Below are 14,553 nucleotides of genomic sequence, written 5' to 3' on the forward strand. Positions count from 1 at the left end.
CCAGGCAGGAAGATAGCCAGCTGAATCAACTAGCACAATAATTCAGAGGCCCTGAGTGCAGGAAGTTCCCTGGAGGGCTCAAAATTGCCTCAAACCCATAGAATACCATCTGCAACATAGGTTTCTAAGGAACAAACGCCGGCCTAGGCTGGCGCTGATGAAATGTGTTCCCAGCACTACAGAAACTTATCGGCACTACAGAGACTTATCGGTGCCCCTGAGGCTAATCGGAATGTGAGGCTCTATAATAAGAAGCTATATACTAGCCTGGCAGTGGTGGTACACCTCTAGTCCCAGCACTCGGGACTCGGAGGCAGGCAGATCTCTGTGAGTTCAAGGCCAGCCTGGTCTACAGAGCTTTGCGAGGAAGGGAGAGAGGAAGAAAGGGAGGGAGGGGAAAAAAGTTCAAGTAGTAAGCCCTAAGTGAAGACAAGGAAAGGGTGCCCCAATCTGGGAACCAACAGAGGCTCGTGGGGGGAGGGGTGCTGGAACCAGCTGAGTGCATCCTTGAAGCCACACTTCAAGGAAGAGCAGTTCTGAACTGCTGGTAGAAAACAAGCCCTGGTGACAGGGATGGTGGCGAACAGGACGGATCCTGTTCCCAAGCCAGGAAAAGCCACTGGCTGAGTTAAGTGGGGCTGGGAAACAGTCAGCTTTGCTATATATATGTTTTTTCTGGGTAATACTGGGGATGGAACCCTGCCTGGAGCTAGTAAGTACTGTGAACAAACATTCCTGAAAAGAAGCTCTGTCTGGCTGGGGGTGAGGGGTGGGGGTGGGGGTGCAGAGATGACCAAAAACCTCCTGGAAGGAGTTTCTGTGTCTGCAGAGACTGAAAGACGGGTTGGAGTTTCAGAACTGTGGAGAGATCAGAAATTTAGAGGTTCAGAAGCTAGCTGCATCTTTTGGGGCTAGTTTTAGTCTTCTGGAACAGCCATCCCTTGCCTCACTCTGCAGCTAAACTAACACCTCATGACAATAAATAGAAGCCTCTCAGGAACTATTAACTTAGCAGAACACCAGCGTCTGCCATTCTAAGAGCTAAGAGTGTCATCATATAGCATCTCAGACCTATAGAATAGCTCCCCACATCTTGCTGTACCTACCTTTCTGGTGTACCCACCAGTGTCTTGATTTATGTCTTTTTCTTTGTTCAGTAAAACTATAAAATACCCTGTGAAACCATTTCCACATTGGAATATGAAATTTGGGGTAACCTAAATCTATATCCCCAGGCCATGGTCTCTCAGAATGGATGCAGAATAAGCTATCCCTTATTCCCTTTAAGCTGAGAGCTGTGGTTCTGGACACTGAGCTGGGCAGTTTTTCAATCCTTCTTGATTGCAGAAGAAGAGGGGGACAGAGTAAAGGCAAGGTCTTCGTGACCCAGGGTTTCCTTCTGGAAGCCTGGTGGCCTCTAGGACCCTGAGGAAAAGCAGTGGACTCATCATGGGGGGGGGGAGGAGACCAGGAATACAGCAGCCCATGCTTAGGGCATCTGACAAATCCTTTTCCTTCCTTCCTGCAGCCCCAGGGAACCCAGGAACTGCCATGTGCACAGTGCAGGAACCCACAAGGATATAGCTATAGCTGTGGGGCACAAACAGAAATGGCAATGAAGAATGCCCCTGCTAGAGAGAGGTCTGCAGAACCCTGGGCTGGAAACAGCGGACACTAACTGTTGTGGATATTAGCATGTTTTTATTTTGGTCCCAGGTGTGGGATATGGGACTGATTCAGACTGTCCACAGCAGCAGACTGTTTGCCTCACAAGGACTCTGAGAAGAGCCCTTTGCCAGCTGTAGATAGTTTAAATCTGAGGACTCTGAGAGCGAATAAATGCCAGAACCCAGAGAGGGTGGAGGAGCTCCAGGAAAGAACAAGGCTCCTCCTGCCTTCCTGCCTCCCCCTTGATGCCCCTGGTTGCTGTTGTGAGACAAGAAGTTCGAGATCTCTTGAAATGAGGATTGGACTGACTCTAAGGAACCTGACAACCCTAACCAACAGGAAGCAGCTAAGAGAACTGCGCCCCCTCTCCACTAACCCTTTCTCTCTCCTACCTGGTACTGGGGTGTTGGAAGGGATTGGGGTGGAGTAGGGAGAAATAGATAAAAGAACTGTAAATAAAAGAGTTTTAAAAACAAATGCCTACACCTGACCTGGGTAGGGAGAGGTGAGAGGAACCGCGGCCCAGAAGGAGCAGTCCAGCCACAGCCCAGAGGCAGAGCAGGAAACACAGCGGACAAGCCCAGGGAACAAAGTTAACTGGGTCTCAGGAGTCCTGCAGGTCTACTGCAGAGCTCGGATCTCACCATTAAAGCGTCATCAGGCCAGAAGCATTTTAGGCATGGAAATAACACAGTGAGAGAGAACCAGGGAGCCAGTGAAGACGCCACTACAGCAATCTAGGCAAGAATGAAAGGGATCTGAGTACAGACTGCATCAGCAAGGACAGAGGGAAGAGAACAGAAAAGAGGACAGGGACTTGAGGACTGGACCCAACTCAGTGCTGTTCTGTATAACGGTGAAAGAGGCAGTGAGCAGGCACCAGGTGTGGTGGGAAAGTCTGAGAGGCCACAGACAGAATGTCACAGCTGGTCACTCTCCAGCTGAAAGGAAGGTGGAAAAGCCTTGGAAAGGGTTTTCCCTTTGGGAAAGGAAGGAAAGGGCTGAAGAAGCTTCCTGAGAGAAGGTCAGAGCTGAAGCCTGGGGAAGGTAAGCTGCTTAGATCACACTGCACAGGAGTGCCCTCCAGGCAACAGGGTGCCCTGTGCTAGGGAAAGGTTAGGCTTGGAAACCAGTGCCCCTCAGCTCTCAACTGAGAGGAAGTAGGCAGCACTCCAAGGGGAAAGCCTGAAGAGCCAACACATGTATCCTACCAGAGAGGCCTGGGGACATATGCACTTTCTTCCAATTCTATGTCCCGGACAGCCCTGAGCACAACCAGCAAGAAGTACAGCATTTGGTGCCACCCCAGAATGCCATGGCACCCATGAGGCATGGCTTCAGCATGCTGACTAGAGGCAAAAAAAAAAAAAAAAAATGTGATATAGCCAGAAAATTGGGATGTCTGATCCAAACGCACGGCAGTGTGACCTCTGACAGTGACGAAAGCAGGACCCCGGCGCTGGGGGCCTGGGGTCTGATGCAGGAGCCACAGGGTGTGACACGTAAGGGGATGAAGCACCACCCACCTACCTGGCAGAGGCAGCTGAGGCTGGACAGTGTAGGTGTTTTGAGAGAAAGGCTTCACACTGCAGGAGAAAGGGGAAAGGAAGCAGGCGTCATTGGGATGAGCTGCAAGGCATCCCCGGTTGCTTGGCCACTGGTAGCCTTAGCAGGTATTGGTTTCCAGAACCCTAACCCTGCCAATTGCCTCGGGTTTTGTGTTTGAGTTATAGGAGCAGTATATCCGTTGAGGCAATCCGCCTCACATCCTCTCTTTGGCCAATCACAGTCTCTTTGGGTATCAAGCCACTGAGCACTTCGGTAAATGGAACACCAGGCGTGGACACTGCAGGCTAAGTAAGTGATGTCTGGGAGCAAAGCCTTATTCCCAAGGCCAAAACTATCCTAGAAAGGCCCGTCCCATATGGCAGCCCTTCTCCCCTTGCCCCACCTCCCCTAGCCAGGCTCCGTTTCCCTAAAACTCTGGGTTAAAATTCAGCTCAGGGAGTGAGGGGTGGGAAACCAAACCATACTCACTCGTGGGACGTTCCAGGTTGGCCTGGCAAAGCTCCTTGCCAAAACTGTGGAGGTAAAAGGTACAGACTCAGCACGGCTGTGTTGTGCACAGGGCCAGAGCCCACAGGGAGCTTGTGAAGAGTCTGTAAGGGAGAAGCCATGCAGGCCTCCGGGTGGAAAGGAGAGGAAGAAAGCCAGCTCCAGCACTGGGAGGAAGACAAGCCAATAGCTCTAACAGGTAGCAACCACACCTAGGAGCCTTTCTCTGCACCCCACAGGAAAAGCCAGGCTTGCTAACCATGTACTGTCTCCCTCCCGTCAAGACTCACAGGGCTCTTAGGTCCTAAAGCCAAGAAATCGATTCAGGGGCTCAGTGGTAGAGCATGTGCTTAGCTTTTCGTATGGTACATGGCTCTCATCTCGAACACCAAAATGATTTAATCCAAGGGTCTACACGATCATTTTATGTTCCATCTATTTAATGTCCCAGCTAACACTTTCTGAGACTCCCTGTGAAATATGGTGGCGGAAAGACCTGTGGAACTCAAGACATGTCCCTTCCCCAGATGTGAGGACAGTGCAAGTGAGATACCTTTAAAAAAAAAAAAAAAAAAAAAAAAAAAAAAACAGACAAGCTTGAGAAAGAGGAGCATTTCTGGAACAGTCTATAAGTGTGGCGAATATGGACATGGCTGAGAGCCTGGTCATTAGGCTGACAAAGTTAAAATCTGAGCACAGGTTTGTCTCAGCTAGCCGTCAGCTCTTTTACACAGAATGGGCCCTATTGGGGTGCTGAGCAGGAGGAGCAGGGACACGGATGAATGGTGGCTATTTGAGGACACAGTGGTGCTATGTCAAAGCCTCAGGATGCAGCTCCAGTCCTTGGACCTCTGCTTCCTCAACTATAAATGAAGCCAATTCTCATCTGGTCAGCTAATGAGAGCAGCCTCTTGCCTCTCTCTAAAGGCCTGAACTGTTAATCGCTAAGGACTTCAAATGGTGCCTCTACCACCAGCGAAGCCATGTTTTAGAGTGGGCCGTGGGGGAACCAGGGCTCAGGAGAGAGGAATTGAGCCTGGCCCCCTTTCCCACCTCTGCAGAAGAGGAAGTATGAGGAAAGCTGTGCTGGCCTCTTGCTCTGGGCTGCCCCCACTTACCCCTGGGATTGCTGGGTAGCCAGGGGCCCGGGTAAGGGCCATTTTACTGTGGAAGGCTGTGGGCGAGACGATCTGGGCGGACGACATGGCAGCCATGCTCTGCAGGGCCTTGTTCTTAGCTGCCTGGTCCTGGGGAGACATAGGAAGGGAGGCACCTGAGCGGGCCACCAGCCAGGTTCAGGGGAGGCATGATCCGGCCTTCGGGTCAGAAAAGCTGTCCAGTGCCAGCAGCCAGAGCTGGGGACCAGGTTTAAGTTTGTGGAGTACTAACGTGTTGGTAAGTGAGCTGGTGGCTTCTCTTATTGGTTTCATCGTCTGTTTGGGAAGCATAAACCTTACTGAGAACTATGCCAGGCTGCCTACCTGATCTCCCCACAACACCACCTCCCTCCCTCTCCTCTCTATCTCTTTCTAGTCCTGGGGACTGAACCCTAAGCATGCTAAGAATGCGCTCTACCATTGAACCTGCAGCCCCAGGCACAATCTTGAGAAAACGAAGACACTAGTGAATCAGTATTTGACAGTGAATGAGAATTTGGTAGAACCAAGTCTGCCCTGAGTGGGACAAGAGTTGAAACTGGCAGATACCTCTGTAGCTTAAAAGTCTGCAGGATGACCTCCCTTAGTCCATACAGCAACACAGAGGCAGGATGCAGTACAGCCTGGGGCCCCAGGTGTGTCACCCAGAAGCCAGGGAGCAATCTGGAAATAGGTGTGGCCTGGGACAGCACACAGAGGATCTTGAGAAATGCCTAATGCACCTTGACCCCTGGGAGGGAGAAGGATCAGGAGGATCTCTCTTCCAAGGAGGAAAAACTGAAGCTTAGAGAATTTAGGTGGAGAAGGCAGGGATAGCCTTTAGAGTCCATGCTTTGCTCAAAAGCATTCCCTTAAAGTCATAGGCTGCTGGTTATTTAGACCTTTGGAAGGTAATTTATCAAAGTCACAAGGGTGAGTCCCCACAATGGCATTGCTGGTCTACAAGACGAGGAAGAATGCCTGGTACCCTTCTCCGTGTTCTAATTCATGAAGAAGGCCTCACGGATGCTGAATAGATCCCGCAGCCACGTTCTCAGATTGTGAGCCATGTAGGCAGCTATCCTTTCCTTTTTAATTCATTACTTATCCTATGTGTGTGAATGCTTTGCCTGCATGTGTGTGCGTGCATGCCTGGCGCCTGCAGAAGCCAGAAGAGGGTGTCGGATCCCCTGGAATTAGAGTTATAGAGTTGTGAGCTACCGCATAGATGCTGGAAACTGAACCCAGTTCCCCTGCAAGAGCAGCCAGTGCTTTGACCACGGATATAACTCTCCGGTCCTATAATCTTTAGGCCTTGCTCTCTCTTCTTTTTCTCTCTCTGCTAAAGTTTGAGCCTAGTGCCTTGCACATGCCAGCAAGCACTCTACCACTGCAGTAGCTCTAGCCACAGACCCTATACATTTTCTTCATGATGCTGAGGCTTGAACTCGGGGCCTCACACATGCTATAGAAGCACTCTGCCTTTGAACTATACCATCAGCCCCTTCTGTTTGAAAATCTAAGAGGTACACGCCTGTAATCCCAACACTCAGGGAAGCAGAGGCAGACAGATCTCTTCTGTGAGTTCAAGGCCAGCTTGATCTACAAAGTGGATCCAGGAAAGCCAAGGCTATACAGAGAAACCCTGTCTCGAATAAAACACACACACATACACAGAGTAGCCATGCTGGTCTTGCACGTGAGTTCTTCTGCTTCCACCTCCCAGGTACTATCATGCTCAGTCTCCATCTCTTTAAAGACAGAGTCTGCTACATTGTCCAGGCAGCTCTCAAATGCCTGGGTTTGAGTGATCTTTCCACCTCAGCCTCCTGATAAGACGACAGGCACATACATTCATACCCAGCTTTATGCTTTGTAATTACCCAGTCTGAGGAATTCTTTTATTGTCACAGAAAAATGGCTAAGCCATTGCAGGCCAGCACAGAGAGGGCCATGCCAGCCAAGGGGGCAGTGGAAACGTGTTAGGATGTGGCAGCAGCCAGCGCTCACTATGGAGCACATGGAAGCCATACTTCGTGCGGGGCTTGTTCCCCACCGAGAGCAGTGAGTGGGTAAGATTTGTCGCTGGCACCCTCACCCGCTGTCCTTCTGTGGCTAAACTTGGGTCTTGCTCTTAAAGGCCGTCTCTGATAACTTTTTTCATGCACTTCCGGGAGTAAGAGACATTCTAGGCCAGCCCTCCCAGGCCTCTCCCTGAGGTGACTTGACAGGCTGCTGAGATTAACAACCGTACCCCGAGCCCAGAGAGCTCCACCCGTTCCATGCCAGCAACATGCGCCCCTTCCTGTGTCCTTGATCTAAACAAATGGCAGGCCTCAGGAAACCACATCCTCACTGTATGAGGCAGGAAGCAGGAGGAAGTAGAAAGGACGTTGTTAGGATGACATCAATGGCCAGACAGCGGAGCCAGGAGTCATGCACCTCCCCGCTGGAGGGGACATCACTTTGCCACATCACCCTGTCACTCTCTGGATGAGGATACTGAATTGCGCTCATGGAGGATTCAGGGCTTGGCCGTGAGAGGAAGATGGAGTAGTAGTCCAGGGATTGTTACCCACCCTCCTGACCACTGTGGTCTCAAGGAGCATTGAAAAAAAGGACAAAATCCTTAGGCCAGTCTCTGGGAAGATATAGATACTGATGATGTGGGTGTTTTGAGAGGTTTGTGGCTCCTCTTGATGCTTGAGGCCCACTAACTGTTTCCCTAGAGTCTCAAAGTTACAAGCAGATGCATGAATGGCTGGGAGGGAGGTCCCAAGGCCTCTGAACATTCCCCTAGACATTCTAACGGTAACACAGCTATTCTGTCCTCTGCTGTCACCTGGGACCCACGTGTGTCAGAGGCAGATCAGAGAGGGCACATGGAGAAGAAGCAGGGCTTTAGGGCTGGGGTGTTTCAGGGAGGGATCCACAGCTGCAGGCAGGCCAGCTGTCCTGGGGACAAAGGATGGAGGTGCTGAGAAGCAGCTATGGGGTGTGGAGGACAGCTGGGCTGAGGACAGGAAGTGTGAGGACAGTGGGCGTGGCTCCTCAGGGGTCAGAGAACTCTGAGGGTGTACTGACTGAATCTGGACCCATGTCAGACAAGAAGTGAGGGACAAGTCAGGTGGTGGTGGTTTGTGCCTTTGATCCCAGCACTAGGGAGGCAGAGGCAGGCAGATCTCTGTGAGTTCAAGGCCAGCCTGGTCTATAGCGTGAGTTCTAGGACAGCCAAGGTTACAAAGAGAAATCCTGTCTGGAAAAAACAAAAATCTCCCCGATGGGGAGCTTACTACCTCCTAGTACTCACCAAAAGGCCCTGGTTTCAGAGTCCTGGAAGGCCCCATCAGCAACTGACCTTATGCTGAGGAGGATGTGGGGGGATGGAGCTGCCCATTTCAGAGAACACAGAGGGGACAGAAATGCCGAGCTTGGACCCTTCTACACTAAAATCCCAGGTAGGGCCCAGCAGGAGACCACCATCCATGAACATGACTCTACAGAGATGCCACAGGCTAACATACGCTCAACACAGTGGAAGCCCCTGAGCCCAAGGGGCTGACTTTCCCAACAGGAAAAGGAGCGGCTGCAACTTCCGGGATGCCCCACTTCACACCCAGGGTTCTCTCTCTCTGTGTGCTGGCAGTTTCTCTTACCTTGAGCTTGGCCTGGATCTCCCGGGCTTTTCGACGGGCAAGCACCTGGATGTGGCTGGAGACCTGGTTGCAGAAAGAGAGCGTTCCTGTCCCCACCTCCCAGACGGCCTCTGCTTCCCAACCCTTAGCCCTCTGTGATCATGCATGGACTGTTTGAGGAGTGGGCCAGTGTGGCGCGCTCACTCTCGCCTGCCCCAGTTCACCTTCGGTCTGGCAGTACCGCACAAGAAGGGTGTTGGTGATTTTGTTTTTTGTGTTTTTTTCTGCCGCGGTACCCTGGAGAGGGAGGTTGACTCTCTCTCTAGTAAAGGGAAGGACCCAGAGAAGTGGGCGCCGCCCCCATCCCCGTCGGGAGACCTCTCTGGACTCACCTGCTTCCTCGTCCGCGTCTTCCCCGTCCGGAGTTTGATGTAGCGTGCAATCAGCTCGTTCCGGCCTGCAGAAAAACCACCACCTCTCAGTGAGGAGAGCTTCAGGGTGGCCTCCTCACCCTGCCCACCTTGGGCAAGGACTGAGATTAAGGACTCTGTAAATTCCCTCCTGCCCTCTGTGGAGTGCAGATAGCCCAGGAGTGAGAGGAGGCTGCATCCTCACTGGACAGACTGACGACCTGACCACAGCAGAACCAGGACACATGGGCCGAGGCCACTCATTCCACAATGGCTGCTTCAATACCTTGGCCCCTCAACACCAGGGCTTTCTGTGTGAGAAGTACCTGGCCCTTGCCTAGGAGACTCTCATAGTTTCTGCTGCCTCTGGAAATGAGGACGAACTTAAAGATGGTTGGTGGGCAAAATGGGGCATGGGAGGCATGGTGCTGGGGCTTTTAATAGTTGCTGAGGAGGAGGTCTGCCTCTTCATACAGAACGAGCAGCCGGGAGAAATAGCTCAGTGGTAGCAGATTTGTATCAGGCAAATGGCCTCTATTCCCAATCTAGCCTCACTGAAGCCAAAACCAAAACTTCTCTAACCCAAGGCTCTGCCTCAAGCCAGGCAGCAGTCTTCACCTGACACTCAAAGAGCTACCACCTGGAGGCCATACTGTGCCCCCAGAGCCAGCCACATCCTCTATCCCTATAAATGAGATCAAAGAATATTTATTGGATTTATTATTACCATTATTAATTAGTATTGAGGCAGGATCTCGTGCAGCCTAGGCCGACTCTGAAGACATTAAGTAGCTGAGAATGACTGCAAACTCCTGATCCACTTGCTTTCATATCCCAAGCGCTGGAATGATGGGCATGTGCCAACAAGCCAGGTTTTTTTTTTATGCAGTGCTGGAGATCAAGCCTGGCATTGTGCATGCTGGGCACAAAGCTCCCCACCTACGCCACCTCCCCAGCCCATTTCTGTAGTTCCTCTTTTAATGTACGTATATATTTGCTTTTTGAGAAATGGTATTGCTATCTAGCCCTGGCTGGCTTCAAACACGTGTCCATCCTTGATCCTCCCCTCTGTCTGCTAAACAGAACTCGGTACCTAGGATAGGGGGGTATCCACACAATGGAGCAGATGGGCCTCGGACGCTAGCTTGGATTACAGCATCAGAGAACAAAGAGCATCGGAGGAGGAAGAAGGAAGGCTGAAGTACTGGAAGCCATCGCCCCCTTGTTCTACATCTAGGCCGGAGGGCATAGCGGAGGCCTGCTCTGTCAGCTGAGGCTGGAGCGACCATGTGAGGAAGCTGCTGTTGCAGGGGCAGGTGAGGCGAGCCGGCCGCCTGCCACCTGGGCTGTAACTAGAGAGCTTGGCCAGAGTCAGGCTGGCCTCCAACCTGACCTTTCCCCAGGGCCAAGTCCAAATTAAGAGCCCTCAACTGCCAGAAAGACGTGCTGGCCTAAGAACACTGGCTTGTCTCTGTCCCAAGGAGGAAGGAAGGAGTAGAGAACCAGGCTCCAGGGCACACTGCACCTAAAAATTTGAGTCCTGAAAGACGTCTCCTCTCAAAGCCCTCCAGGGAAACGTATTCCATAGGTGCTTTTGGCAATCCAACAAATATCCAGCAGTTCTACTCTGTGTCTACCTAAAGGCAATAGTGCTGTGGCTATGAATTATGAGGCCTAAGCCATCAATGCTGGATACAGAAAAAGGACAACAGAACTGGAGTTTAGGGAGTTGGGCTTGAACCTAGAGTTCCACCAAGGAGCTTGGGACCACAGAAAGTCCATGGACCTCCACTCAGCCTGCTAATCTAGCTCGATCTAGTCCTTCTAAAGTCTTTCTTCTGTATTTGACCACACAAATTTTTGCTGACTCAGGATGCTAAGTTTAATGCTGGCTCAGTGAGAACGCTGTCCAGACATGGCGGCCCGTACCTATCATCCTAGCACTTAGAAGCCAGGGTGGGAAGATTGCCTCAAGTTCGAGCCCAGCCTAGGGTACAGAGTAAAGCGTCTGGTTTTGTGTGTTTGTTTTAAGGTAGGATGAAGGGGGCAGGAGAACAAGCCTGCAGCTTGGTCAGTCTCCTTCTTGGGAAGGAGAATACGTTCTTAGACTAAAGAATTGAACAGAGTTCAGAGACAACAGCCAGGGATACGATAGGTGTGACAGGGAAGAGGTTTCTGAGAGCCGCAGACCAATCCAAGGCTGGCGACACGGTGCTGAGCTTCAGCATTGGTGGCAGGATAGCTGGAGCTAGGGAAGGCAGGAAGCTTAGTCTGGGTTAACCACTGTTGTGACGAAACGCCATGACCAAAGCAACTTCGGAAGGAAGATTTATTTGGCTTAGACTTCCACACAATTCAACAGCAAAGGAAGTCAGGACGGGAACTTAAACAGAGCAGGGACCTGGAGGCAGGAGCCAGGGAGGGGTGCTGTTTACTGCTTGCTCAGCTCCCTTTCTTAGAGAACCCAGGACCACCAAGCCCAGGATAGCTTCACCCACAATGGGCTGGGCCTCCCATGCGTCCCTAATTAAGAAAATGCCCTACAGGCTTGCCTACAGTCTATCTTAAGGAGATGTTTTCTTAACTGAGGCTCCTTCCTCACTGATGACTAACTTGTGTCAAGTTGACACAAAACTAGCCAGCACAGCAGGGGATGTTGGGAACCTTACAGAGCATCTGGGAAATAGTTCGTAGGCTGCTCCTCCGGCTCATGCCGTGGTAGCTTGTCTGTGTCTGTTAGAGTCCCAATACCCCGGAGGAAAGGAATACACACAGGTTTTAGCCTATTCTCCAGTCTGCAACTCCAAAGCTGGGAATGGGGGTACATGCCTGCGACCCAGTACTTGGGAACTTGACTCAGGGGGATCAGGAACTACAGGCCAGTCTGAGCTACATGCTGAGACCATGTTACAAAACAAACGTGTTAACGTCTCCACTGTTTGGCACTGGATGGATGAAATCAATGTACAGATGAAGGTATGAGTGAGTCTATCACAGTTCCACTTTCAAAATATTCCCAGAGTCTCCTTCTCACCACCTCAGCTCTATGGACCACACTTCCAAGCTCTGGTCTGGATTATTAATCACCTCCACCTGGCTTCCTGCTTCAGGTTATTCTCAGCCCAGCAGCTGACATGTCTGCTGAAATCCAAAAAGCGCTGCCCTGGCTTCCCATCTTCCTCAGACGAAAAGGTTCCAAGTCCTGCCAGACAGAGTGGCAGTGTTGGAGTCTCAGCTACTTGGGAGGCTGAGAGGCAGGAGGCTATTTTCTGCCAGGGGCTGGACACCAGCTTAAGCAACACAAGAGACATAATTTCTTGAGGGGAGGGGAAGTGTGGCGAGACCTTCAGACAGCAGCAGGACTCTTACCCAGTGTCACACAAAGAACCTGGAACACACGCGTGCTCCAACGCACTAAAAGTTCAAATCCCTCAAATTGCTGAGCACCCAAAGGATCTGTCCACCTCATAACCAGCTTAGTTACTCCTCCAGATGTGGAGATGGATGCCTACACTCACCCTCATCCTCACTTTTCTCCATGAGCCATATAATCCACTGATGCTCTAAGTTCTGTCTTTCCCCATAAAAGGGTACCCTGAGTATGGGGGTGTTATTTGTCTATATCAGATACCTAGAAAACTCCCTGGAAGGCTGGAGCAATGGCTCAGTAGATAAAACATTTGTGTAAGTGGGGGGAGGGGGACCACAGTTTGGGTCCCCAGAACCCATGTAACTTCCAGGCAAGCTTGGCAGCTTGGAAGTTGGAGTCAGGGTACCATGAAGAAACGCTGGATAGCTCAACTAGCCCAGTAACAAGGTAGCGTGATCAACAAAGACTCCCGATATCAACACAAGGGGAAACAGACAGACATGCATACCGCACATATATTTAAAAAAGAAAAGAGAAAACTGCCTGTACATTGTAGACAATCAATAAATATCTTTAAGTTAAAGAAACAATAAGGAACTGAATGGCAAAGAGATCAAATGTCCAGGAAGTGGTCTAGCCTTCAGAGACAAACAGGGTAGCTAGATGGACTTATCTAATGCTTCCCAATTATTCTGAATTCCAAGGGTGCATTTCATCTTACTCTCAATTGAGCTTTTTCTGTACCTAAGCAATGGGAATTCTGTGGAGCCAAAGGCACTTAAAACACACGAGACTCTCTTTGGGAAAAGAATGAGAAGACGGAGAACATAAACCCAAAACTAGATTTGAAAACTCTTGGCGGTAGAGCACTTGCCGTGCATGCGCAGGCCTAAATTCTGCCATTCACACTGAGAAAAACACTGAGCTCCTGGACAGTAAGGGACAGTTGCTATTGTGGTGGTGGCAATGGCTTCACAGGTGGCCACTTCTGCCAAAACTTAACCACCATGTCGGCCTTAGGTATGTGTCACTGACCCTCCAAGAAGCTGCCTTAAAGATTAAGTTCAGGGGCCACTGAGACGCCATGCAAGAAAGCCTGATGACCTGAGTTTAACTCCTAGAACCCATGGTGGAAGTAGAGAAACAAATCTCAAGACTTGTTTTTCTGGGCCGGGAGATGGTGGCCCATGCCTTCAAACCCAGCCTCGGGAGGCAAAGGCAAGCAGATCAAGGCCAACCTGGTCTACAGAGTAAGTTTCAGGACGGCCAAGGCTACATAGTGAAACCTTGTCTCAAAAAAAACAAAAACAAAATTGTTCCCTGGCGTCTACAAGTGTGCTGTGGACAGTACATAGCTCTGTGCACACATACACATACTGTTCTTCTTAAATTAAAAGCATTCTTCTTGCGGGCTTCTCCTAATCCTGGGAGTTCTTTACCTAATTTTTCCTAAATAAATTTGCTTACCAAAAATTTTAAAACAACAATAACAAAACGAAGTTAAAAAAATTTAGGAGTTAGATGTGGTCACCTATACCTGCCGGGCTAGCACAAAGGATTGCTGCAAGTCCCATGCTTGTCTGGCGTTCAGGGCAAGACCCTGTGTTTAAACACGGTGGAGACTGAAAAGATGGCTCGGCGGCCTAGAAGGACCTTGTTCCTGCAAAAGATCCAGGTCTGGTTCCCAGCACCCACGTTTCGAAAATCTGGTTCCTGAGGAGCCGATGCCCTCTTCTGTGTCCTATAGAATGTGGACCTACATGGATGTAGTTTTCATAACTTCATGAAGGAACACACAGATTCAAATAGTGTTAAAAAAAAATCTTAGAGCCAGGAGCAGTAGTATTCACTTTAAATCCCAGCACTCAAGAGGCACAGGCAGGTAGATCTGAGTTCAAGGCCAGCCTGGTCTACTTAGTGAGTTCCAGATCAGCCGGAGCTACATAGGGAGACCCTATTTCAAAACAACAGCCAATGTCACGAGAAGAGACCATAGCTCAGTGAGTACAGAGCCTGACTGTCATACAGGAAGCCCTGTGTACAACCCACGCCAGCACTGCATAAACCCAGGTTCGGTGGTACACACCTTTAGTTCCAACACTTTGAAGGTGGTAGCAGTAGGATCAGAAGTCCCCAGGATCTCCAGATGGCTAAGCACCCTAACAACCAGAGTGTAACCACTGGATGGGACCCTTGTAAAGGTGGAAGGAGAAAACCAACTCCACGTTTGTGGTAGCATGTGTGTGCCTATACACACACAGCAACCAGCCAATCAATCA

General features: G+C 50.5%; 1 protein-coding gene across 1 annotated transcript in view; it reads right to left on the reverse strand.

Moving 5' to 3' along the window:
- Tead4 (TEA domain transcription factor 4) overlaps positions 1-14,553 on the reverse strand; it is a 74,839-nt gene that overhangs the window by 19,212 nt on the left and 41,074 nt on the right. Inside the window, exons 5-9 of the mRNA XM_060383415.1 lie at positions 8,887-8,951; positions 8,516-8,578; positions 4,842-4,970; positions 3,706-3,749; positions 3,199-3,254 (exon numbers count right to left, since the gene is read on the reverse strand). Of these exons, the coding sequence (XP_060239398.1) occupies positions 3,199-3,254; positions 3,706-3,749; positions 4,842-4,970; positions 8,516-8,578; positions 8,887-8,951 (357 nt within the window). The remainder of the gene's footprint in view (positions 1-3,198; positions 3,255-3,705; positions 3,750-4,841; positions 4,971-8,515; positions 8,579-8,886; positions 8,952-14,553) is intronic.

The sequence above is a fragment of the Meriones unguiculatus genome, chromosome 5, assembly GCF_030254825.1.
Source record: "Meriones unguiculatus strain TT.TT164.6M chromosome 5, Bangor_MerUng_6.1, whole genome shotgun sequence".
NCBI lineage: Eukaryota > Metazoa > Chordata > Mammalia > Rodentia > Muridae > Meriones > Meriones unguiculatus.